General features: G+C 44.9%; 1 protein-coding gene across 5 annotated transcripts in view; it reads left to right on the top strand.

Moving 5' to 3' along the window:
- Nucleotides 1-12,793: 12,793 nt before the first annotated feature.
- Nucleotides 12,794-24,771, top strand: part of CDC14B (cell division cycle 14B) — a 42,644-nt gene continuing 30,666 nt past the window's right edge. For 4 of the 5 annotated variants that reach the window (XM_069762106.1, XM_069762085.1, XM_069762094.1 and 1 more), the window contains exons 1-3: nt 12,796-13,044; nt 19,462-19,552; nt 21,739-21,814. In XM_069762106.1, the coding sequence (XP_069618207.1) occupies nt 12,999-13,044; nt 19,462-19,552; nt 21,739-21,814 (213 nt within the window). In that variant the 5' untranslated portion in view covers nt 12,796-12,998. Of the gene's footprint in view, nt 13,045-19,461; nt 19,553-21,738; nt 21,815-24,771 lie in introns of all 5 variants that reach the window. The other variant, XM_069762089.1, reaches the window with a different exon arrangement.

The raw sequence follows: 24,771 nt of genomic DNA, 5'->3' as shown, positions 1-24,771 counted from the left end.
AGTGTGAGAAAGCTGGGTCTCCCTCAGAGGTCATGGGTCTTCCAGCAGGACAATGACCCAAAACACACCTCAAAAAGCACTAGAAAATGGTTTGAGAGAAAGCACTGGAGATTTCTAAGGTGGCCAGCAATGAGTCCAGACATGAATGCCATAGAACACCTGTGGAGAGATCTAAAAATGGCAGTTTGTAGAAGGCACCCTTCAAATATCAGGGACCTGGAGCAGTTTGCCAAAGAAGAATGGTCTAAAATTCCAGCAGAGCATTGTAAGAAACTCATTGATGGTTACCGGAAGCAGTTGGTCGCAGTTATTTTGGCTAAAGGTTGTGCAACCAAGTATTAGGCTGAGGGTGCCAATACTTTTGTCTGGCCCATTTTTGGAGTTTTGTGTGAAATGATCAATGTTTTGCTTTTTGCTTCATTCTCTTTTGTTTTTTTTTCATTTAAGACAAATTAAATGAAGATAATACCAAAGAATTTGTGTTTGCAATCATTTTCAGGAAGAAACTGAGTATTATCTGACAGAATTGCAGGGGTGTCAATACTTTTGGCCACAACTGTATCCGCTTCATTGGATCAGACAGAAGCTTCAACATAGAATATGGTTCTGCATAAACTTGAACAACTTTTTATAATTGAGTTGTGAGTGGACTTTAACATCAGATTATCTTTTCATTAACACAAATCTTCCCAGTTACTTAACTTTTAATTTAATCACTGCTTAAATTGTTACAGATTAATATGCAGCAGCACACTGTGCACATCCAGCATGGCGAGTTTGTCCTGTCTCTTGATGTCGAAATCACAATACATTTATTGGAACAGAACAGGATGTACAAGCCCTGACATTGGCTCCTTTATCAATGGATTACTAGTTGGAAGTCCTCCGAATTGGGCAAACGGAAACTACAGAAGCTATATCTGCTAATGGCCCACTGAATAGATCAGGGAGGCTGTCCCATAGCATTTCACGTTACACCAGGATAGGTGATAAATGTTGGCCCTCCAGAATGGTGGTAGCCGAGTCCCTTATGTGAATAGAATGGCAGTGCACATGCGTGACCACTAAGCAATTCACTGCTTCTAGGAGCAGTGTACACACATGGTCTCTTAGGTAGGCAATATTTTTTTTTTTAATCTGACCACCCCTTAAACACATGAGCAACATGACGAAGGCTACTCTTTGACTTCATCATATTCTTCAAATTTCTGATATTTCAATCAAAATCATCTCTTCTGAACTTGCTATTTGCGTCTATGGAGATTAAATGGCCAAGATCAGAGTTCTCCAATCTAGGTTGTTTCAGCATAGGCGAGACTAATCCAGCCAAGAACCTGAGCCTTGTCTGCAAACCCATGACCAGAAGGGGCTGGTAATCTTACTCCATTCTAGTTCTTTGCAGTCCATTAATGGCAACCTAATATCATGGGTGACAGGAGAAAACTATAGAACGTCCTGCACCACATGACAGTGGAGTGTGGAGACCGATTTGAGGCCTTTTTTGGTCACATTGTTGATCTCTGGAGAGTCTGTTCTGAGATCCGCACCAATGTGTCAAACCACCAGGCTGAATAGTTTATTGCAAATAGGAGCGGGCCGTGGTGGAAAGACGCCATAGAAAGTCTATGGGCCCCTAAATCGCTGTGTGCATGCTCAAATATGCACTTAACACTTCTGCCCCCTTGAGGGGCGTCTCCATACTTGGATTCAGGCTTTTGGGACTTTAGTTAAAACAAACAAACCCTTTTAATGTGTATCTGGAAGTGAGCTGCTCCTGTCAGGGATACTGGTCATGGACAGGGTGGACTATCATAGGTCAGAAATGTGTTGATGGAATGGACATCTAGTTCTTCCTGCACTAACTAGACATCGTTATTTAGGGAGAGTTAAACCTTTGATAGAATACATATGTAACTTCCGATCCTACACAATGCCGCGCCAATGTAATTAGTAAGCTTACCAAGGATGTCCTCACTTCAGTAATCAGGAAGTCTGGCGAGTAGCTAAAATAAGGTAAATACAACATATAATAATATTTCTATAGCGCTAACATATTCCGCAGCACTTTACATTAGACAATAAAAACATCACACAGTGCATCGGTTACATTAGCAGTGAGGGCCCTGCTCGCGAGCTTACAATCTATAAGGAGATGGGGTGTAAAACTATATTGCTGTCATATTTCTGACATGTTCTCCTTAACCCCTACCGATACGCCAGGGAACTTATTCCTCAGCACCGCTTTTTAATGACGCTGAGAAATAAGTCTATAGCGCCCCCCAGAGTCGGAATTTCTCCAGGGTCTCGGCTACCAGGGGTAGCTGAGGCCCCAGAGAACATGATTCGGGTCGGTTTTATCGACCCCAGTGTTGCGATCGCCATTACTAATGGAATAACGGCAACCTCAAAAAAAAGTCTGATTTCCCATTTAATTTCTCTCTCCTCTGATGTTATCGCACAGTAGTTTGACAATAATCGGCTTCACCCAACCACTAACCATGAGTGGAGACAAAGTTTTGGTGTTATCATTCATATAATAATAATAATCTTTATTTATATAGCGCCAACATTCATATAGCCAAGAAAGCAAAAATTCTGCCGGAGTATGTAAACTTTTGAACACAACTCTTATCGATCTATTCTTCTGCAGGAAGGCACTGCTGGCACAGCGTAATCACATCTATAATGTGTATTTATTTAATTTTTTATGGTATACGGTACATTAATTCATCGGCCACACCTGCACAGTAGCAGCTATCGGCGATCCAATAGCTGCTACTGCGCAGTCGTACAAAGGACATGGGTGTGTAAAAATCACATGGCCCTAGTACCGTCCAATTTTTTTTTTTTCTCCTCGCACCCATTGACTTGCATTGGTGAGTCTCGTCCAATATATACGTGGCAAATCACAGCACGCTGCCTTTTTTTTTTAAATTCAGATTTCAGCTGAGAAGAAAAAAAAATTGCAGATGAGCTGTAACTTATAGATTACCATTGGTTAGAGTGCTATCTGATTATCGGATTGCAGCCGCCGTTTTTTCTCGCAGATGAGTACAGGACTTATACTGTAAGTAGGAGTTAAAAGGTTGGCACAACAGGGCTGCTGGCCCAAGCACCATGGTCCCCAGGAATCTGCCCTGGGTCAATGACCTCACGGCCTGTGAACAATCCACAGATCCCCACCCCTGTAACCTAGCAAAAACCTGCTGACAGATTAGGCATCTGCCATACATGTAGATCTTGACAGCGGCATTATTAGCATGCTGCCCCCATTAAAAATAAAGCTATATTTTTTTTAAAGAAATATATACATGGAAATTCAGAATCCATGAAAGTCCAATCTATCCAAGTACAAAACCCTGAACAGAAAAAAACCCTCAAAACTCCTAAATTGCGGTTTTCTTTTGGTTGCCACAACACTGCAAAAGCTAAAGAAGAAATTTAACCCATTAGTGACAGAGCCAATTTTGACATTAATGACCAAGTCAAATTTTGCAATTCTGACCACTGTCAATTTGAGGTAATAACTCTGAACTCTTCAACGGATCCCGCTGATTCTGAGATTGTTTTCTCGTGACATATTGTACTTCATGATAGTGGTAACATTTCTTTGACATGAGTTGCATTTATTTATGAAAAAAAAACCTGAAATTTGGCGAAAATTTTGAAAATTGTGCAATTTTCAAACTTTTAATTTTCATGCCCTTAAATCGGTCGTATTGCACAAAATAGTTAATAACATTTCCCACATGTCTTCTTTACATTAGCACAATTTTTGAAACTTTTTTGCTATAAGGGTTAAAAGTTGACCAGTAATTTCTAATTTTTCCCAAAAAGTTTACAAAACTTTCTTTTTTGGGGGGTACCACATCACATTTGAAGTGACTTTGAGGGGCCTATACGACAGAAAATGCCCTAAAGTGACACCATTCTAAAACTGCACCCCTCAAGGTACTCAAAACCACATACAAGAAGTTTATTAACCCCTCGGGTGCTTCACAACAACTAAAGCAATGTGGAAGGAAAAAAATTAACAATTAAATTTTTTCACAAAAATGTACTTTATACCCAAACTTTATTTTTACAAGGGTATCAGGATAAAATGGACCACAAAAATTTGATCTGCAATTTCTCCAGAGTACGCAGATACCCCGTTTGAGGGAGAAATCCACTGTTTGGGGCGCATGGCAGCGCTCGGAAGGGAAGGAGCACTGTTTGACTTTTTGAACTCCGAATTGGCTGGAATTAATGGCGGACACCATGTCGCGTTTGGAGACCCCCTGATGTATCTAAAGAGTGGAAACCCCCCAATTCTAACTCCAACCCTAACTGCAAAGAATGGAAAAAAAATTGGATTTTAATATTTTTACGTGACCATTGGGGGAGGAGGGTGTTGATGTTCTATTTTTTTTTTTATTTTGATCACTATGATAGGGTCTATCACAATGATCAAAATGAACCAATAAGAAAAATCTCATTGTTGCCAGGTACTGGCTGGCAGATCTCAGCGGGTGCACTGCGCCTACCATTTTGTTCCGGGAAGATGACATGGAGGGACGGAGCAAGAGAATCCAGAGATGGCAGAGGTACCAGGGGGCTCGGGAGACCCCATTTCTCTCTTCTGTGGTATGCTAGGTCACATCAGAGGAGAGGGAAATTAATAGAAAACCAGACTTTTTTTTTTCTCTTGCGATCACTGTTATTCAGTGAATAATGGCGATCACGGGCATGGTAAAAACCGGTAGCTGAGACCTCAGAGATTTTTCGATGCTGGGGGCACTATACACTTGTTTTTCAGTGCCGTTAAAAAAGCAGCACTGAGGAATAAGTCACCTTAAGTGCCGCCGTTAAAAGGCATATCGGTGGTTGTTAATGTCATATCTATCCAAAAATGGTACCAATAAAAACATTGTCTCGCATTGCAAAAAATAAGCTCCATCAATGAAAATGTTACGGGTCTCAAAAAATGGCAACATAAAAAGAAAATAAATGTTACATTTCCAAAATTTTCATTTTTATCACTAAAATCATAAAGAAAACTGATCCCAAACTTGGCCAGTCATTGTACCGACAAGGGGAATCCTAGTGCCAGGTCATTTTTATGACACCGCTTATGCGGTAAAAACAGTTCTCCCAAAACCAATGTCAGAATTGCATTTTTTTCCTCTGCTCATCCAGTACACCATGGGGTAAAATGAATGGTGTCATGCAAAATCGTCCTGGAAAATGAAGCCATCGTATATGTGTGGATGTAAGAATGAAAAAAAAGGTAAGGCTCTTTGATGAAGGGGAGGAAAAACATAAAAACAAATGAAAATTAGCCATGTCGGGAAGGGGTTGAGCTGCATTTCCACTGACAGATTGTCGTGAAACGAGTGTTCTTAGGAAAGCTAGTTCACAATGATCCTTCGTGTAAACAGGTTGGCAATCGCTCAATGAGTAAAACGCTTGTTCGTCGGGTGAACTTATGTTTTGTGCCGCGCAAAAGATCATTGCTCCTGGCGGTGCATTGTCCGGTGTGAACAGGACCCCATTGCTGAGATCCATGGCACTGAGCAATGTACTACAGATCGTTCACCGCACTCTGGCTGCATAAACCGGCTATTAACCCCTTCACCACCTTGCAATTTACAGTTTTCGTTTTTCGCTCCCCTTCTTCCCAGAGCCATAATTTTATTTTTCCGTCAATATGGCCATATGAGGGCTGTTTTTGCTGGACGAGTTGTACTTTTCAATTACACCATTCATGTTACCAACAGGGGAAAAAACGCCAAATGGAAAGAAATTGCAAAAAATGCAATTCCACAATTGTTTGTTTTTATTTACCATTTACTAAAACTGACCTGCCATTATAATTCACCAGGTTATTACCAGTACGCAGATACCAAACATGTATAAGTTGTTTTTTTTTTTAATTGGTGAAAAAAAATATCTAAATTGGTAAGGAAAAAGAAATTGCTTATGTCGCCATTTTTCGAGACCTGTAGTGTCTCCATTTTTTTGGGATCTGGGGCTGGGGGAGGTCTTAATTTTTACTTCCCGATCTGACTTTATTGATACTATTTTGGGGAAGATACGATGTTTTGATTACCTCTTATGCATTTTATTGCAAATATGCGGGAGCAAAAAAACATGATTCTCACGTTTCGATTTTTTTTTTTCTTGTTACGCCGTTTATCTGTCCATTAGTTTACTTTATATTTTGATCTGACATTTCTGAGTGCAGGGATACCAAATGCCAATTTATTTTTATTTTCAATGGATTTGATTTGAACTTGGGGTTTTTACTTGTTTAGATTTTTTTTTTTTTTACTGGCTTCAATAGTCCCCTTAGGAGACCTAAAGTTGTGAATCATCCGATTGCCTGTGCTACACATAGCAGGGCTTCAGCTTCAGGATCCACCCATGGCTGTTTGAGGCACATGACAACTGATCAGATCAACTGTCATGTGCGGGGAAAGATGCGGGCTCCGTGCTGGAACCCTCAACAAAGGCAGAGACACTACCTTGGACGTACCTCTATGTCCAAGGTCGTGAAGGGGTTAATGTCTGCCAATCATCTGTCCTTCCATATACCGTAAACGGACCTTAATGAAACTGGACAAACCCTTTTAAAACCCTAGTGATGGAACCAAATTTTTTAAATCTGACCAGTGTCACTTTGTGGTAATAACTCTAGAACGCTTTGACAAATTCCAGTGATTTTGAGATTTTTTCGTGACACATTATACTATCTGATAATAGTAAGTTTAGGTCGATTTGTTATTATTATTATTTATTATTATAGCGCCATTTATTCCATGGCACTTTACATGTGAAGAGGGGTATACATAATAAAAACAGGTACAATTATCTTGAGCAATACAAGTCACAGCTGGTACAGGAGGAGAGAGGACCCTGCCCGCAAGGGCTCACAATCTACAAGGGATGGGTGAGGATACAGTAGGTGAGGGTAGAGCTGGTCGTGCAGTGATTTGGTCGATCAGTGGTTACTGCAGGTTGTAGGCTTGTCGGAAGAGGTGGTTCTTTTTGAACGTTTCGATGGTAGGTGAGAGTCTGATATGTTGTGGTAGAGAGTTCCAGAGTAGGGAGGATGCACGAGAGAAATCTTGTATGCGATTGTAGGAAGAGGAGATAAGAGGGGAGTAGAGAAGGAGGTCTTGTGAGGATCGGAGGTTGCGTGTAGGTAAGTACCGGGAGACGAGGTCACAGATGTATGGAGGAGACAGGTTGTGGATGGCTTTGTATGTCATGGTTAGGGTATTGTACTGGAGTCTCTGGGTAATGGGGAGCCAGTGAAGGGATTGACAGAGGGGAGAGGCCAGGGAATAGTGGGGGGACAGGTGGATTAGTCGGGCAGCTGAGTTTAGGATAGATTGGAGGGGTGCGAGACTTAGGCCGGGATCACACATACGCGAGATACGGCCGAGTCTTGCAGGTGAAAACTCAGCTCTGGTGCCGGCACTCTGGAGCGTGCAGCCGCACAGCAATACATGGAGCTGCACGCTCCGCTGCGGAGTGCCGGTGCCAGAGCTGGGTTTTCACATGCGAGACTCGCCGTATCTCACGTATATGTGATCCCGGCCTTAGAGGGGAGGCCACAGAGCAGGAGGTTACAGTAGTCGAGGCGGGAGATGAGTGCATGGACTAGGGTTTTTGCAGATTCTTGGTTTAGGAATGCATGGATCCGTGAAATATTTTTGAGTTGAAGGCGGCAGGAAGTGGAAAGGGCTTGGATATGGGGTTTGAAGGAGAGATCAGTGTCAAGGATTACCCCGAGACAGCGAGCTCATGGGACCGGGGAGAGTGGGCAGCCGTTTACTGTAATGGATAAGTTCGTTGGGGGGGGGGGGGGGGGGTCACGTGAGATGGGGGAAAGATGATGAACTCTGTTTTGTCCATGTTAAGCTTTAGAAATCTAGTGGAGGATGAAATAGTGGATAGACATTTAGGGATTCTGGTTAGAAGGGAGGTGATATCTGGTCCAGAGATGTAGATCTGTGTGTCATCAGCATAGAGATGATACTGAAAACCGTGAGATTCTGTGAGCTGTCCCAGGCCAAAAGTGTAAATGGAGAAGAGCAGGGGCCCTAGAACTGAACCTTGCGGGACTCCGACAGATAGTTGAGGAGGTGGTGTGTGAGTGGGAGACGCTGAATGTCCGGTCAGTTAGGTATGACGAGATCCAGTATAGGGCCAAGTCTATGATGCCAAGGGATGAGAGGGTACCCAGCAACAGGGAATGGTCCACTGTGTCAAAGGCAGAAAACAGGTACAGGAGGAGGACAGAATAGTGTTGCTTGCTCTTGGCGGTTAATAGGTCATTGGTGACCTTAGTTAGGGCAGTTTCAGTGGAGTGGTGTGACCGGAAGCCTGATTGTAAGCGGTTGAAGAGGGAGCAGGAAGATAGATGGGAGGACAGTTCAAGATGGAGGTGTTGTTCCAGTAGTTTGGAGGCATAGGGGAGAAGTGATATAGGGCGATGCTAGATACAGAGGATGGGTCAAGAGAGGGCTTTTTGAGGATGGGTGTGATTGAGGCATGTTTAAAGCTTGAGGGGAAAGCACAAGTTGTTAGTGATAGGTTGAAGAGATGGGTTAGGGTTGGGATGAAGACTGTGGCGAGGTTTGGGATGAAGTGGGAAGGGATCGGGTCAAGTGCACAGGTGGTGAGATGCGATCTTGAGAGTAGAGTGGAGCGTCGATCTTCTGTAATGGTGGAGAAGTTGGTTTTGGAGGTGGAGGGCTTGCTAGTTGGGAGGAAGGGCTCTGGGGGTTGTCGACTAAAACTCTCTGATGTTCTCAATCGTATGCTTGAAAAATGAGGCAAAGTCTTCAGCTGAGATGAGTGGGGAGGGAGGAGGTGCTGGGGGACGGAGAAGACAGTTGAAGGTGTTGAATAACTGTTTAGGGTTGTGAGACAGAGAGGATATGAGAGATGAGAAGTAGGTTTGTTTAGCTGTGGCGAGTGTGGTCTTGAAAGTAGCGAGGGACCGTTTGAATGCGATTAAGTGCTTGTTAGAGTAGGATCTTTTCCATCTGCGCTCAGCAGCCCTGGAAGCTCGCCTCATTTCTTTGGTCAGGCTGGTGTGCCAGGGCTGTCTGTTGATTTTGCAAGCTTTGGTATGTGTGAGAGGGGCAAGAGATTACAAAGCTCCAGCTATTGTGGTGTTATATAGAGCGGTAGTGTCATCCGCATTGTGTAGGGAACTTATGTCTGTGAGAGGGAGGAGGGATTCAGAGAGTGAGTGTAGATTTCTGTGAGGGTGTGCAAGCTTGTGGGGTGGGGATTGTAGACAATGAGTGAAGAGGGAAGAGAATGTGAGTAGATTGTGGTCAGAAAGAGGTGAGTTAGAGAGGTTAGATAGGGAGCAGAGGCGGGTGAAGATGAGGTCCAGTGTGTGACCATCTTTGTGAGTGGCTGCAGAAGACCACTGAGTGAGGCCGATGGAGGAAGTGAGAGATAGATGTTTAGTGGCAGCTGAGAGGGAAGTGTCAATGGGGATGTTGAAGTCACCCTTGATGGTAGTGGGGATGTCCGCAGAAAGGAAATAAAGTGGTCAAAGAAGGTGGTGGCTGGCACTGGGGGGCGGTAAATAACAGCCAGTTGGAGGGGGAGTAGATGCGCACAGAGTGCACCTCAAAGGAATGGAGGGTAACAAAGGGTGGCAGTGGGATTGGGGTGAAGGAGCAGTTATCTGACAGGAGAAAACCGACTCCTCCGCCATGCTTACTGCCGGGGCAGGGTGTGTGAGAAAGGTGGAAGCCACTATACGAAAGTGCAGGAGAGGCTGTTTTTTGTTTATTTAGAAAAAAAAAATCAGAAATTTGACAAAAATGTAAAAAAAAAATTGCAATTTTCAAACTTTGAATGATTATTCCTTTAATTAAGATGGTCATACCACAGAAAAACATTAATAACATTCCCCTCATGTCTGCCTTACATCAGCACCGTTTGTAATATGTTATTTTATTTTTTTAGCATTTTAGGAGGTTTAAAAATGTAGCAGTAATTTTTCATTTTTTCAAGGAAATTTTCAAAACTTATTTTTTTAGGGACCTATCCAGGTTTGAAGTGACTTTGAGGGTCCTGTATATTGGAAGCCCCCGAAAGTGATACCATTTTAAAAACAGCACCCCTCCACATATTGAAAACTGCTGTCAGGTAGTTTATTAACCCTTCAGGTGATTTTTGGGAGTTAATACAAAGTGGCATAACAGAAACGGAAAAGTGTATTTTTACAACCCAAATGTCGCTAACGTCTGAACAGATTACTATAGCCGGCAGACCAAGGCCGTTATTTGCTCGTGAATTGTGATGGCAAACATCAGGATCACAAAAACAGGATCTGAGGGTGCTGATGGGGTTAAATCGGAAGCCCCCCCACTCTGTTAACCATTTATATGATGTAATCACTTGACAGCAGCATCTAAGGGGTTAAACAGATTTGGACGGTGCAAACACTGATCAGTTGTCAGCTATAGAGGACAGCCGACAGCTGCTGGATTGTCACCTGTATGGGGAGGCTATTCTGTTATATCTCAGGTCAGTAAAAAGACGTTTTGGTGGTCATTTAAGAGGTTCAACTTTTTCCCCTCTTGTTCAGCAGTCCATGCAAACCTGGTGATCCAATATTTTTACCATTCAAGTCAACATTTCTAAAATCAGTGTTAACCCCAGATTAGCTTGAAGTTGTATTTGTGGTAACTAAGAGAATTTCATCCCCCAAGGAGTGTAAATGCAGCAGCAGTCCACTATAGCAGTCACCCTGATACATCTGTCACTATTGGTGTTGGCAGTATAACCCCTTATATCAGGGGTGTCAAACTACATTCCTCCAGGGCTGCAAACAGGTCACGTTTTCAGGATTTCCTTGTACTGCACAGGTGATAATTTAATCACCTACACAAATAATGAGTTGGTGATTAAATTATCACCTGTGCAGTACAAGGAAATCCTGAAAACATGACCTGTTTGCAGCCCTCGAGAAATCCAGTTTGACACCCCTGCCTTAGATGCTGCTGTCAATAGTGGCTACAGCATCTAGATGGTTAACAGTGTGGAGGCTCCCTCTTTAACTCTATTTGCACCCTGAGATCATGATTGGGTGGTCCTGATGGTTGCCATGGCAATTTGCGGCCAAGTAATAGCCCTAGATTCTGCCGGCTATAGGGACCTGTTCAGAAGTTACCAACATTTAGGTGGAAAAATATTAATTCCTGAAAAGCATCTGGTGGGTTTTAATAAACTACCTGACAGCTTAGAATATGCTGAGGGGGGCTGTTTGTTTCTTTAATTGCATCACTTTGGGGGGGTTCCAATATATGGGTGCCCCACAGTCACGTAACAACTGAGTAGGTCCCTAAATGTAGGCTGCTAGTCCAAATAAATGAGCATTTCCAGCTGGTGCTGACCTACAGCAAAGATATGGGAACCTTAGAAGTCACTATTGTGTGGTATGACTGTCGGGATTGAAAGGCGAAGCAGTCAAAGTTTAAACAGTGTTTTTTTAATTTGCAGAATGTATATTTTTTTTATCAATAAATGCAAAACATATCAACCTAAGTTTACCACTAACATAAATATATTGCCACAAAAAGGCTAAAAATCACTGGGATAGTGGCCCATTCTGGAGTGATAAATTGGAGCCACTTGGCCGGCCGGGTCCAGGTGTCACATCTGCTATTGCTCTTGGCCACACAGGTCCATGCGCTGCTCCCATAATGTCACCTGACGAACAAGCGTTTAGCTCACTTGTCACAGCCGGTTTGAGAACAATCGGTCACTATAGCCTCTTGCACAGTAAGGCTACTTTCACACTAGCGTTAACTGCAATACGTTAAAATGCGTCGTTTTGCAGAAAAAACGCATCCAGCAAAATATTTTGCTGGATGCGTTTTTTCCCCATAGACTTGTATTGGCGACGCATTGCGACGGATTTGCATACGTCGGTATACGTCTTTCGACGGATGCGTCGAAATTAGGCGACACGTCGTCTGGAAAAACGTAGATTGCAACGTTTTTTGGCTCCGACAAAAAAACGTGTCTTGGCGCATCCATCGGCATGCGTCTTTGGCTACAATGAAAGTCTATGAGCGACGGATGCGTCGAGACACGTCATACGACGCAATGCAGTGCTGCAATACGTTTTTTTCTACTGAGCATGCTCAGAAACAGGATTTTTTTAGCTAATTGGCCAGACATCCCCAAATAGACGGATCCGTCGAAATGCTGTATGCGTTGCATACATTTTGCACTTTTTTGACGCATCCGTTTTTTCGGCAAAAAGACGTTTTTGTGACGGTTTGCAGTTAACGCTAGTGTGAAAGTAGCCTAAGTGGGCCTTAGCCCCTGTTCACACTCTTCCGATCTGATGAGACTAGGCATGGCTGCCGGGCCTAAATGTAGCACTCCAGGCCCCAGACATGTACTGCGCCACGGTATGTCCCATCACATGTCCTGGAAGAAGCGCTGATGCGGTGCCGGCCTCTGTGTGCCCCGGTCGGACTCGCTGCGTACACTCACTGCCGCTGCTCCTCTTCCTCCTCCCGGTGTACAGAGTATGTACGTGGTCAGGTCACGGTGCTGGCAGTGGCAGTGCGAACTTACCCTGGCTCCGCCCCTATTCTGGGCATTTAAACTTGTGCTCGCTCACTATTGGCTGTGTGCCGCATTCCTTTTCCCAACGGCTGGCCCGGTAACCAATCACCCGATTAGGCAGAGACGGGGGGTGGAGTTGTACAGTAGCCCCGCCCCCTCACGCCCTCTTGTTTGCAATGTTCGGGCACACACCATAATCCGTGCTGCTGCTGATCTCGGGCAGTTCTCCTTGTGCCCCGCTCTGCCCGCTGCCACGTTCCTGATAAGTTACTGCACTGATCGTACACTGGCACCGCACCCATCAGGACCTACCCGATCTCATGCCCACAAGAGGCGGCTCAGTGCAAAGGTCGCCCGCGATCTAATGGCCCCTGGTCCGTGACCTGAAGCCCGTCAGCATGGAGGACGAGCCCCTGCCCCCTGGCGCGGTGGACGTGTTTGGTGGTAAGTCTCCTCTGTGTGTCCTGGCAGAGAGAAGTGCAGGAAGGCTAGCTGCGGGGGCTTACCCTGCCCTTGTCACACCCCGGATGGTGACCGTCCCCATAAGGTGGATTCCTGCACCAGACATCGGATGATCATTAGTTCCCCAACCGTGACGGGACCAAAGCAAAGTTGGGTTTGGTTGCTGTGGTTCCTCTTCTGTTGTATCACTGCCTCCCTCCATGACTTGTGGATTAAAGGTCACCTGCGCATGTGTAGTGTCTGAGCTCCTCACACCCTCCTGTGTCACCTGCGCATGTGTAGTGTCTGAGCTCCTCACACCCTCCTGTGTCACCTGCGCATGTGTAGTGTCTGAGCTCCTCACACCCTCCTGTGTCACCTGCGCATGTGTACTGTCTGAGCTCCTCACACCCTCCTGTGTCACCTGCGCATGTGTAGTGTCTGAGCTCCTCACACCCTCCTGTGTCACCTGCGCATGTGTAGTGTCTGAGCTCCTCACACCCTCCTGTGTCACCTGCGCATGTGTAGTGTCTGAGCTCCTCACACCCTCCTGTGTCACCTGCGCATGTGTAGTGTCTGAGCTCCTCACACCCTCCTGTGTCACCTGCGCATGTGTAGTGTCTGAGCTCCTCACACCCTCCTGTGTCACCTGCGCATGTGTATTGTCTGAGCTCCTCACACCTTCCTGTGTCACCTGCGCATGTGTAGTGTCTGAGCTCCTCACACCCTCCTGTGTCACCTGCGCATGTGTAGTGTCTGAGCTCCTCACACCCTCCTGTGTCACCTGCGCATGTGTAGTGTCTGAGCTCCTCACACCCTCCTGTGTCACCTGCGCATGTGTATTGTCTGAGCTCCTCACACCCTCCTGTGTCACCTGCGCATGTGTAGTGTCTGAGCTCCTCACACCCTCCTGTGTCACCTACGCATGTGTAGTGTCTGAGCGCCTCACACCCTCCTGTGTCACCTACGCATGTGTAGTGTCTGAGCTCCTCACACCCTCCTGTGTCACCTGTGCATGTGTAGTGTCTGAGCTCCTCACACCCTCCTGTGTCACCTACGCATGTGTAGTGTCTGAGCGCCTCACACCCTCCTGTGTTACCTGCGCATGTGTAGTGTCTGAGCTCCTCACACCCTCCTGTGTCACCTACGCATGTGTATTGTCTGAGCTCCTCACACCCTCCTGTGTCACCTACGCATGTGTAGTGTCTGAGCGCCTCACACCCTCCTGTGTCACCTGCGCATGTGTAGTGTCTGAGCTCCTCACACCCTCCTGTGTCACCTACGCATGTGTAGTGTCTGAGCGCCTCACACCCTCCTGTGTCACCTGCGCATGTGCAGTGTCTGAGCTCCTCACACCCTCCTGTGTCACCTGCGCATGTGCAGTGTCTGAGCGCCTCACACCCTCCTGTGTCACCTGCGCATGTGCAGTGTCTGAGCTCCTCACACCCTCCTGTGTCACCCCGTAACTTTGTTTTCGTATGCTTTTACTACGGAGCGGTGCTTTGTTGCTTTATGAGGGGATTGTCTTTTCTTTGGCTTACAGATGCCAGATTCCGCCATCCTTGTCCATTCAGGATGACATACTATCTTTTATATGTGTGATCACGTATTTCTTCCATGGAGGGGTATGTTGTGCAGACTACTTGCTCGCTCTCCCTTCCTTCTGTCCATCAGTCTTGTGCTACCTTCAGACACATCTTTTCCATTGTAGAGTTCTCTCAAGACCGTGCAATATTCCCATAAGAAGTGCCTAATAACATCCGTCCTCGCTGTACGTGTCTCTGAGGAGCGGAGCTGGCCTGTAGTCATGTCCTGTAGATTTATCGCTTTCCACGGCTCCTGTACAGACACAAGAACTCTAAATATCACAGACCTCATCACTGTAGTCATCTAGTGTAAATGTGCATGGGCTAGATAGGAGCGCCTCACTCCAGACCCCCTAGCCACCGTCCTGTGGTCGCCAACTTCTGCCCCTCGTTTCCCCACCATTTCTACGTTCTTTCTGTTTGGTCAGTGTGCCCGCTTGTAGTGGTGTTGTGTAAACTCTGCCGCGGTTGCCACTTCTGGGGAGGGTTGTGCACACATTCTGTCAATGGTTACATTGTTTTCTCATCGGTCAGTCCTACTAGTCTATTCCCAAGTTAAGTGTTACTATGTGATTTATTAAGTCGTTTTTTTCTTGATGCACAGATATACATGGCTCACACATAAGGCGACATTCACACTATCATTATTTGGTCAGTATTTTACCTCAGTATTTGTAAGCCAAAACCAGGAGTGGGTGATAATACAGAAGTGGTGCATATGTTTCTATTATACTTTTCCTCTATTTGTTGCACTCCTGGTTTTGGCTACAAATACTGAGGTAAAATACTGACTGAATACTCGTGTGTACGTTGCCTTCGCCTCCTACGTATGTGAGGTCTTGTTCAAACAGAACACTTTTTTTCTTTTTTTCCTCTGGAATAACTTGGAATGTATCAACAGTAAAAACTCTAATCAGACGACCTTATTGTTACCACATTTTTTTTTTTAAACCATAAATGCGTCACTTGTCTGACTGGATGTGTGTTTTATTGTTGGGATTTGTTCAGTACTTCCATTTTTGTAATCTGTTTTTGCTCATTTCTGTAGAGCTTTGGGTATGTGCACACGTCAAGATTTCTTGCAGAAATTTTCCTGACGAAAACCGGACATTTCTGCCAGAAATCCGCATGCATTTTTTTTCTCGTTTTTTGACGCTTTTTTGTGCGTTTTTTCCCAAATGCATAGAATTGCGGGAAAAATGCAGAAAATCCGCAAAAATAATGAACATGCTCATTTTTTTTTACCGCGATGCGTTTTTTTCGCGGAAAAAAATGCATCCATGTGCATAAAACATGCAGAATGCATTCTAAATGATAGAATGCATAATGTATGCGTTTTTATAGCGTTTTTAGCGCGAAAAAAACCTGAACGTGTGCACATGGCCTAAAGGTTCCGTAAAATGTCAGGCAGTAGGGAATACTGTTTGGCGAAAAATACAGTAGGCTTATGTAAAAAAAAAAAAAAAAAAAAAAAAAACAGTCGTATACAGAATGGAAATTAATTATTTATGCAATCTATATTTTAAAAAGAAAATGTGTGTACAGTACAATGCAGAAGCTTTAGGAAGATGTGGGGACAGATGCAGCAAGTAAAGGTACCGTCACACTAGATGATATCGCTGGCGATCTGTGACGTTGCAGCGTCCTGGCTAGCGATATCGTTCAGTGTGACAGGCAGCAGCGATCAGAATCCTGCTGTGATGTCGTTGGTCGGGGCTAGAAGTCCAGAACTTTCTTTGGTCGCTGGCTCTCCCGCTGACATCGCTGAATCGGCGTGTGTGTGACACCGATTCAGCGATGTCTTCGCTGGTAACCAGGGTAAATATCGGGTTACTAAGCGCAGGGCCACGCTTAGTAACCCGATGTTTACCCTGGTTACCAGCGTAAAAGTAAAAAAACAAACACTACATACTTACCTTCCGCTGTCTGTCCCCGGCGCTGTGCTTTCCTGCACTCACTGTGAGCACAGCGGCCGGAAAGCAGAGCGATGACGTCACCGCTCTGCTTTCCGGCTGCCCGGCGCTCACAGCCAGAGCAGAGAAGCACAGTGCCGGGGACAGACAGCGGAAGGTAAGTATGAAGCATTTGTTTTTTTTTACTTTTAGGATGGTAACCAGGGTAAACATCGGGTTACTAAGCGCGGCCCTGCCCTTAGTAACCCGATGTTTACCCAGGTTACTGGCATCGTTGGTCGCTGGAGAGCGGTCTGTGTGACAGCTCTCCAGCGACCAAACAGCTACGCTGCAGCGATCTGGATCGCTGCAGCGTCGTTTAGTGTGAAGGTACCTTAAGAATAAGTGTTAATAGTTTGCTCTTTGTTAATTGATTAAAAAAAAGTAAATGTACAAAAGAAAATCCTAACTTGGATCAATATTGGAGAACTAACCAACGATCTAGTGTAGAGGTCGACTTGTGCAAATCCTTCGGTCGCTTCATGTAATCCCAGACACACTCGATGTTGAGATCAGAGCTCCGCGAGAGCCATAAAATCACTTATCAACCGAGGAGAACAAAGACCATAGTATGGAAAACCCAGAAATGGAACTGGGAGTGTACAGGGACATCACTCGGGTAGATCGGGCCTATCTGCCCCTTGATCTACCCTGAACTAATCCTGCCTGTCCGGAGGTTGGGACTAGTGAAGAGCAAATATACTCATTACCCGAGATTTCCCGAGCACGCCCGGGTGTCCTCCGAGTATTTTTTAGTGCTCGGAGATTGTTTTCCTCAGCTGAATGATTTGCATCTGTTAACCAACATAACTACATGTGGGGATTCCCTAGCAACCAGGCAACCCCCACATGTACTTATGGTGGCTAGCAGATGTAAATCATTCAGCTGAGGAAAACTAAATCTCCGAGCGCTAAAAAATACTCGGAGGACCCCCGAACGTGCTCGAGAAATCTCGGGTAACGAGTATATTCGCTCATCACTAGTTGGGACCCTAATGTAAGTACCCCGCTCACCGAAGAGTACCCCTAATGAGTCCAAACACTGGTAGTAGACGCTACAATAACTAGATAGTGTATAGTCTTGCCAGTTAGCCTATGCATAGATATGGTGAGGGTCCACTCTTGCCAAAAAGAGGGTTTATATGTTTGTTTGTGTGTGTGTGTATATATATAAACATATATATATAGGCAGCGGGGGCTGACGGCTGACTACAACTCTCAACAATGTCCCCTGCTCGCTCTTATCGCAGGGAGAGCAGGCCACAATGATGTGAGTGGTCTTCAGGACCCAGCTCCTAAGAACAGTGAGAACTATGTCAGCTTTTCTCAGGTGCAGGTGCAGGTACCACGGATCGTGGTGGGACTATGTGCAGTTCTGACAGGAGCCGCTTTTCGATGTAGAATGTAGCAGCGCTCCAAAGCTATCCTGTGTACACGGTATATTGACAGTGTGCTGCTTATCAGAGGAGGGGGCGTGGTGGGACCACTTAGCAGGAGAGAGCCAGTCTGAATGATTTATCACTGCACAATGTATGGAAACCGCACACAACGACTAATAAAGGTACCGTCACATTAAGCGATATAGACAACGATGCCGATCGCTGCAGCATCGCTGGAGAGCTGTCACACAGACAGCTCTCCAGCGACCAACGATGCCGAAGTCCCCGGGTAACCAGGGTAAACATCGGGTTCCTAAGCGCAGGGCCGTGCTTAGTAACCCTATGTTTACCCTGGTTACCACTGTAAATGTAAAAAAAAAAACACTTACATTCCGGTGTCTGGTCACGTCCCTCACCTTCAGCTTCCCGCACTGACTGTGAGCGGGGCGCCGGCCGGCCGTAAAGCAGAGCGGTGACGTCACTGCTGTGCTCTGCTTTACGGCCGGCCGGCGCTCACAGTCAGTGTGGGAAGCTGAAGGTGAGGGACGTGACCAGACACCGGAATGTAAGTATGTAGTGTTTTTTTTTTTTTTTTACATTTACAATGGTAACCAGGGTAAACATCGGGTTACTAAGCGCGGCCCTGCGCTTAGTAACCCGATATTTACCCTGGTTACCAGTGAACACATCGCTGGATCGGCGTCACACACGCCGATTCAGCGGGAGATCAGCGACCAAAATAAAGTTCTGATCATTCCCCAGCGACCAACGATCTCCCAGCAGGGGCCTGATCGTTGGTCGCTGTCACGCATAACGATTTCGGTAACGATATCGTTGCTACGTTACAAAAAGCAACGATATCGTTATGTGTGACGGTACCTTAAGTGAGACATCACTGAAATCAGTGTCTCAGCCCCTATCTCATGCTGCCATCAGATTACATAGCAAAAACTCCAAATTTAGCACTAGAACACCTTTGCATCTATTAAATCAATAATGGTGTGAACTGGATTAAAGGGGTTGTCCGGGATGAACATATTGGCTAGGATAGTTTTTCAGTTTCCAATTGATGGGTGTCTTATATCAGGTAGCTTCACTAACCAGTCAGATATATGCAGTATATGGAGCGGCACACCGCAGCCCCCTGTTCACTACTTGGTAGCTGCTGTGGAGTTTTGCGGACATTCCCTTTAAGTGGAAGTGCACTTATTTAATTTATAACTGTCTCTAACATGAATAATCTGGCATGTGTGCGCCCTTTGCCTGTGTAGTTGCTTTACTCCTGAGCGTGCCTAGTAATCTGTGTGGTATTTGGGAGAGGGGCTGGGTGTGCCGGTGATGGTTGGTGGCTCGGTGTGCACGTGTCCTTTGTTACATTGTTCACGGAGTAAGGCATCCTCCACCTTCACATTCGGCATGTGTGGTATGTATCGCCCATTGTTAGAACATGGGGTGTATCTGCAGCATCGTAGTGTAACCCGTATTTCCCTCTTCTCCTTTCAGAGCGTCTATACTTCGCCATTCTCTGCGACACACCAAAGACCAGCCCGAATACCCATTATTTCTCCATCGACGGGGAGCTCCGCTATGAAAAGTAAGTAAACTGAACCATACTGTGTGATGGGGATTGTTGTTGTGTTTTTTTTTTTGTTTCTTTTTCTTCTGCCAGGGGCCATTTGGATATTTGTACCATCCTTCTGGGGCCGTACAAATTGTGCGCTAACTGCGTCCACAAAGTTTTTTTTTTGTTTATTAAGTATGAGAGGTACCATTAGAAAAGGCATGCACACGCAATGGAAAACTGTGAAAATAAATAAGGTTAATGGAGATGTAGCCATTGGCCGGATTCAGACCAAGTGGGGGGGATTTTTGAAGACATTCTATTATTTTTCTGGCATTTATGCAAAGTGATGACCTCCCGAACGCCAGGTGAGTGGTGCTTGGGTCATCGTCTCTTCCAGTGTGGTGGAGACTGCAGGGTGTCCCCTGTATGGGGATGTGGATTTTTGTGGTAGGTATGCCTGCACATCTGATTTGGTAGTACTGTATAAAGAATATTAGGGAATTGCATAAACCGAATCCTGACAGTGAGTTTATTACACATTGTTAGGCTGTGGCATGCTATAGGTCTTAATTCTATAGTGAATGGACCTAACATAAATGCAGATAATTCTTAGAGTGACCCTGTCAGCTGATACTTACTGCCTAATCGGAGGACAGCACGTATAGGCTCTAGCTGTATTACCTAATACCGAAATCGCCGTTTCTCCCCACCTCCGGCTTTGCTCTACAAATCTTCTTTCCTGCGTTGGCGTTGTTTTCTGCACCTGCGCATTCAAGTGGCGTCTCGTGCGTGAGCAGTATGTTTTGCCCAACAGTGGGCAAAGCATACAACTCATTGCGCATGCATTTTCCTTGCATACTGCGCAGGCGCTATAGGCTAATTCAATGCGCACGCGCAGAAACTGCCCGGGATCTGTACTATTCACAGATCTAGTTACGTCAGACATGCCGAGGAGCGGGGAGGAGAGACAGCGATTAGGCCCCGCCCATCGGACCGGTGTGATTGACATACGAAAATGGAGAGATTACTAAGGTATTTTCTCAGCAAAGGTGGGGAATCGGGGGATATGAAAGGTACTGATGTAAAGCAGAGCTCAGGCCATATTGAACCATATTTTTATCCCATATAAAAAAAAACGGGGTGACAGGTTCCCTTTAAGGTGTTATCCAAGCATGCTCTAGTGCTAATCGAGTGACTTCGAACAATATATATGTGTTGTGGCTGTCATTCAACCGTGGGGACTAGAAGATATTTTTTTTGAGCCCACCAAAGACACTCACCCGGTTAGCACACTAGCATGCTTGTCCGAGCATGTTTGTTCATCACTAAGGCTACTTTCACACTAGCGTTTTTTGCAATACGTCGCAATGCGTCGTTTATGGGAAAAAAACGCATCCTGCAAAGTTGTTTGCAGGATGCGTTTTTGCCCCATAGATTAACATTAGCGACGCATTGACACACGTCGCAACCGTCGTGCGACTGTTGTGGCGGACCGCCGGGAGCAAAAAACGTTACATGTAACGTTTTTTGCTGTCAACGGACCGCTTTTTCCGACCGCGCATGCGCGGCCGGAACTCCGCCCCCACCTCCCCGCACCTTACAATGGGGCAGCGGATGCTCAGGAAAAATGCATCCGCTGCCTCCTTTGTGTGGCGCATTCACTGCTAGTGTCGGAACCTTGGCCCGACGCACTGCCCGACGCTAGTGTGAAAGTAGCCTAATGGTTTCTTTTGGGGAACAGCAATCTTCAAGTCTGACCACAGATTCTCAATTGCATTAAGGTCTGGGCTTTGACTAAGCCACTCCAAAACATTTACATGTAGCTTTAGCAGTATGCTTTGGGACACTGTCATTTTGAAAGGTGAACCTCCGTCCCAGTCTCAAATCACTGACAGACAGAAACAGGTTTTGCTCAAGAATATCCCGGTTTTGCTCCATCCATCTTCCCCTTCGATTTTGACCATTTTCTTTGTCCCTGCTACCGAAAAACATCCCCACAGCGTGATGGTGCCACCACCATGTTTCACTGTGGGAATGCTGTTCTTGGAGTGATGAGCTGCGTTGATTTGGCGCCTGACATAGTGTTTACCTTGGTGGCCAAAAACTTAAATTTTGGTCTCTTCTGACCACATCACCTTCCTCCATACATTTGGAGAACCTCCCACATGTCTTTTGGCAAACTCATAACTTACTAGTGATTTGTGTTTTTCTTTTAGCTTCTATGCTGACTTTGGACCACTTAATCTGGCTATGCTGTACAAATACTGCTGCAAGTTAAATAAAAAAATGAAGGTGAGTTTTGAAATTGAGATGGTTACAGCAGTGTGCCTTTTTTTAAGGATTTTTATTTAGCTGGGTGTGAAGCAGCGGGATTCGTGTTGGACTTATGTGCTGTAGTCTTGTGAGCTCACTGTGGGTTGGTAAGCAGCAAACAGATGTAAAGGATTACATACTGCAGCACCAAGTCTAGCAGTTCTAGAAACCTTTTTTTTTCTTCAGCTACTTTGGTGGTAGATCAAGGGTGTCATCATTGACTATCGTGTGCTGATCTGGGTATATAAGTATAATTTTTCACCAAATTGTTCATGTTGAACTGCACAAACTAGTAGTGGCTGCAAAGCAGAATTGTTTTTTTTTGTTTTTTGTTTTTTTAATTTCACCTACGTTGCAGACATTTGAACAATCAAACTATTGGGCACTTAATTAGTTAAATTTTTGTTAAATCAAGGTGGGCGTTATCAGATTGTTTTCTATAGGGGTGTGTATTTCTTGCACATGTTTGATGTCACCCAATCATAATCAGGCACACACAGGGGGGAAAAAACACACCTCCACGATAGCTTAGATTAGGTTTCTCAGTGTGTGAGATGTATAATGCCAGACATCCCTGATCTCCTGGTCTAACCTTGTGCAAGATTACAGAGTGCTAGTAGTAGAGCGTAGATGATTAACACATTTCAGATAAAGCCACAGTAGTCAGGGGGAGGGGCATCATAACGGAGTTTAGATGTGAAACGTTAGCCCTCCTCCCCTCATAACACTGTCAGCTCTGCTGTACTGCCCCTGTCCCCACACTGCTTTCCGGAAATGTCGGTAATGATACTAATGTCTGTTGTGCTCATGGCAACTGCTCTGCAGGCGGTCTGTCATTACATCTCGTACAGAAGTAACCGGTGTGAGGAGGAATGACACGCCTCCAGTGAAAGCTCTCTGATCACACCCACTTGGACTTAACTTTATTTTCATTATTAGGTTTGAGGAGTCTAAAAGACAGGGTTTGGTATGTGTACCCACTATATCTGGATGCTCATTTCTGGGGGCTATGACATTCAATCCCCATGTCGTCCTAAGTCCTCTATTTTGGGTCTTGTGAGGGAAGTTGGAGGCTTTTTCCCAATGCAGTTGGCCATAGCCAAAATATTTTACCAAACTTGGAAATCGATTGGCTGGCAAATATTCTTCCATCAATAGATTAATACGATGTCTGAATAATACAGTCCTTATGGAAAAAAATATAGCACCTTGGAATAAATGGTGCTACAATAATAAATATTAACCCCTTCATGCCATAACTTTTTTATTTTTCCGACATTATGAGGGTTTTTTTTGTTTTTTTTTGAAGAGTGAGTTGTACTTTTGAATGACACCATTCATTCTACCTCATGTTGTACTGGAAAATGGGGAAAAAAGTGCAATTTCACAATTAAACTTTTTTATTTTACATGTTCACTTTAGGGTAAAACTGACATGGAAGCATAATTCTCCAGTTCAGTTTTTTTTTTCTCCATGTATGGTGACAAATAAAGTTTGAATATTCGTAAATCCAAAAAAAAAAACCCCTTGCCATTTTCCGAAACCTGTAACGTTTTAATTTTTCAGGATATGGGTCTGGGTAAGGAGTTTTTTTTTTTTTTTGCACTGAGCTGACGTTTTTACTTGTACCATTTTGGGGTAGATGCAATGTTTTGATTGCCACATATTGCATTTTGATTTTTTTTTTCTTATTACGCCATTTACCTATCGGATTAATGTAGTATACATTTTGATATATCGTATATTAACACAATCTAGAAATTTTGTGAGGCAAAAACATCCACCACTTAAAGGGAACCTGTCACCCCCCAAAATCGAAGGTGAGCTAAGCCCACCAGCATCAGGGGCTTATCTACAGCATTCTGGAATGCTGTAGATAAGCCCCCGATGTATCCTGAAAGAGGTTAGATTATACTCACCCAGGGGCGGTCCCGCTGCGGTCCGGTCCGATAGGCATCACGGTCCGGGGCCTGCCATCTTCTTACGATGACGTCCTCTTCTTGTCTTCACACTGCGGCTCCGGCGCAGGTGTACTTTGTCTGCCCTGTTGAGGGCAGAGCAAAGTACTGCAGTGCGCAGGCGCTGGGAAAAGTAGAGAGGCCCAGCGCCTGCGCACTGCAGTACTTTGCCCTCATCAGGGCAGACAAAGTATGGCTGTGCCAGAGCCTCAGCGTGAAGACAAGAAGAGGACGTCATCCTATGAAGATGGGAGGCCCCGGACCGCGACGCCCACCGGACCGGACCGCAGCGGGACCGTCCCTGGGTGAGTATAATCTAACCTCTTTTTCTCATCTTTTAGGATACATCGGGGGCTTATCTACAGCATTCCAGAATGCTGTAGATAAGCCCCAGATGCCACCCTCCATTTTGGGGGTGACAGGTTCACTTTAATGTAATAGTACACAACCCCAAGTAATAACATGAGGAAAAGGTGGTTAGGTTGCAAGTTTTTTATTTAAAAATTAAATGTTTACTGGGTTATAATATTAAAATGTCATAAAAATTTAAGCTGTAGAACAAAAAGGTAGCACTGGAAATAGGTTTCAAGATGGCAGTATTGTATATACACTATGTACAATCTAATGCCGCTCAAAACAAGTAACATATTAACCTTATTTATATGGATATAATCAATGATTATCCTTTGGATTTTGAAAAGAGGGTGTCAATGCTATGAAACTTATTTATATTTTTTTTAGTAGCTTATTATGGTAAATTACAGTGCAAGTGCATAAGCATCAATAAAGGTTGAAAAAATCTCTATGGTGAGAGGTATACATTTTTAGTGATGACAGTCTTTCTTAATCCAGAAAATATTTATATGTGATAAGGTATTTTCAAAACTATTCAACTAATGTCTGCAGAGAAAGCATTTTGTTTAAAGGCGAGGGGAGGGTAATGTTTCCTCACGTCTCAAAGAAGGTACTTGCAAAGTG

Source organism: Ranitomeya imitator, chromosome 1, assembly GCF_032444005.1.
Source record: "Ranitomeya imitator isolate aRanImi1 chromosome 1, aRanImi1.pri, whole genome shotgun sequence".
NCBI lineage: Eukaryota > Metazoa > Chordata > Amphibia > Anura > Dendrobatidae > Ranitomeya > Ranitomeya imitator.
Note: the sequence above shows the minus strand (reverse complement) of the source record. Positions and strands in the feature narration are given on the sequence as shown.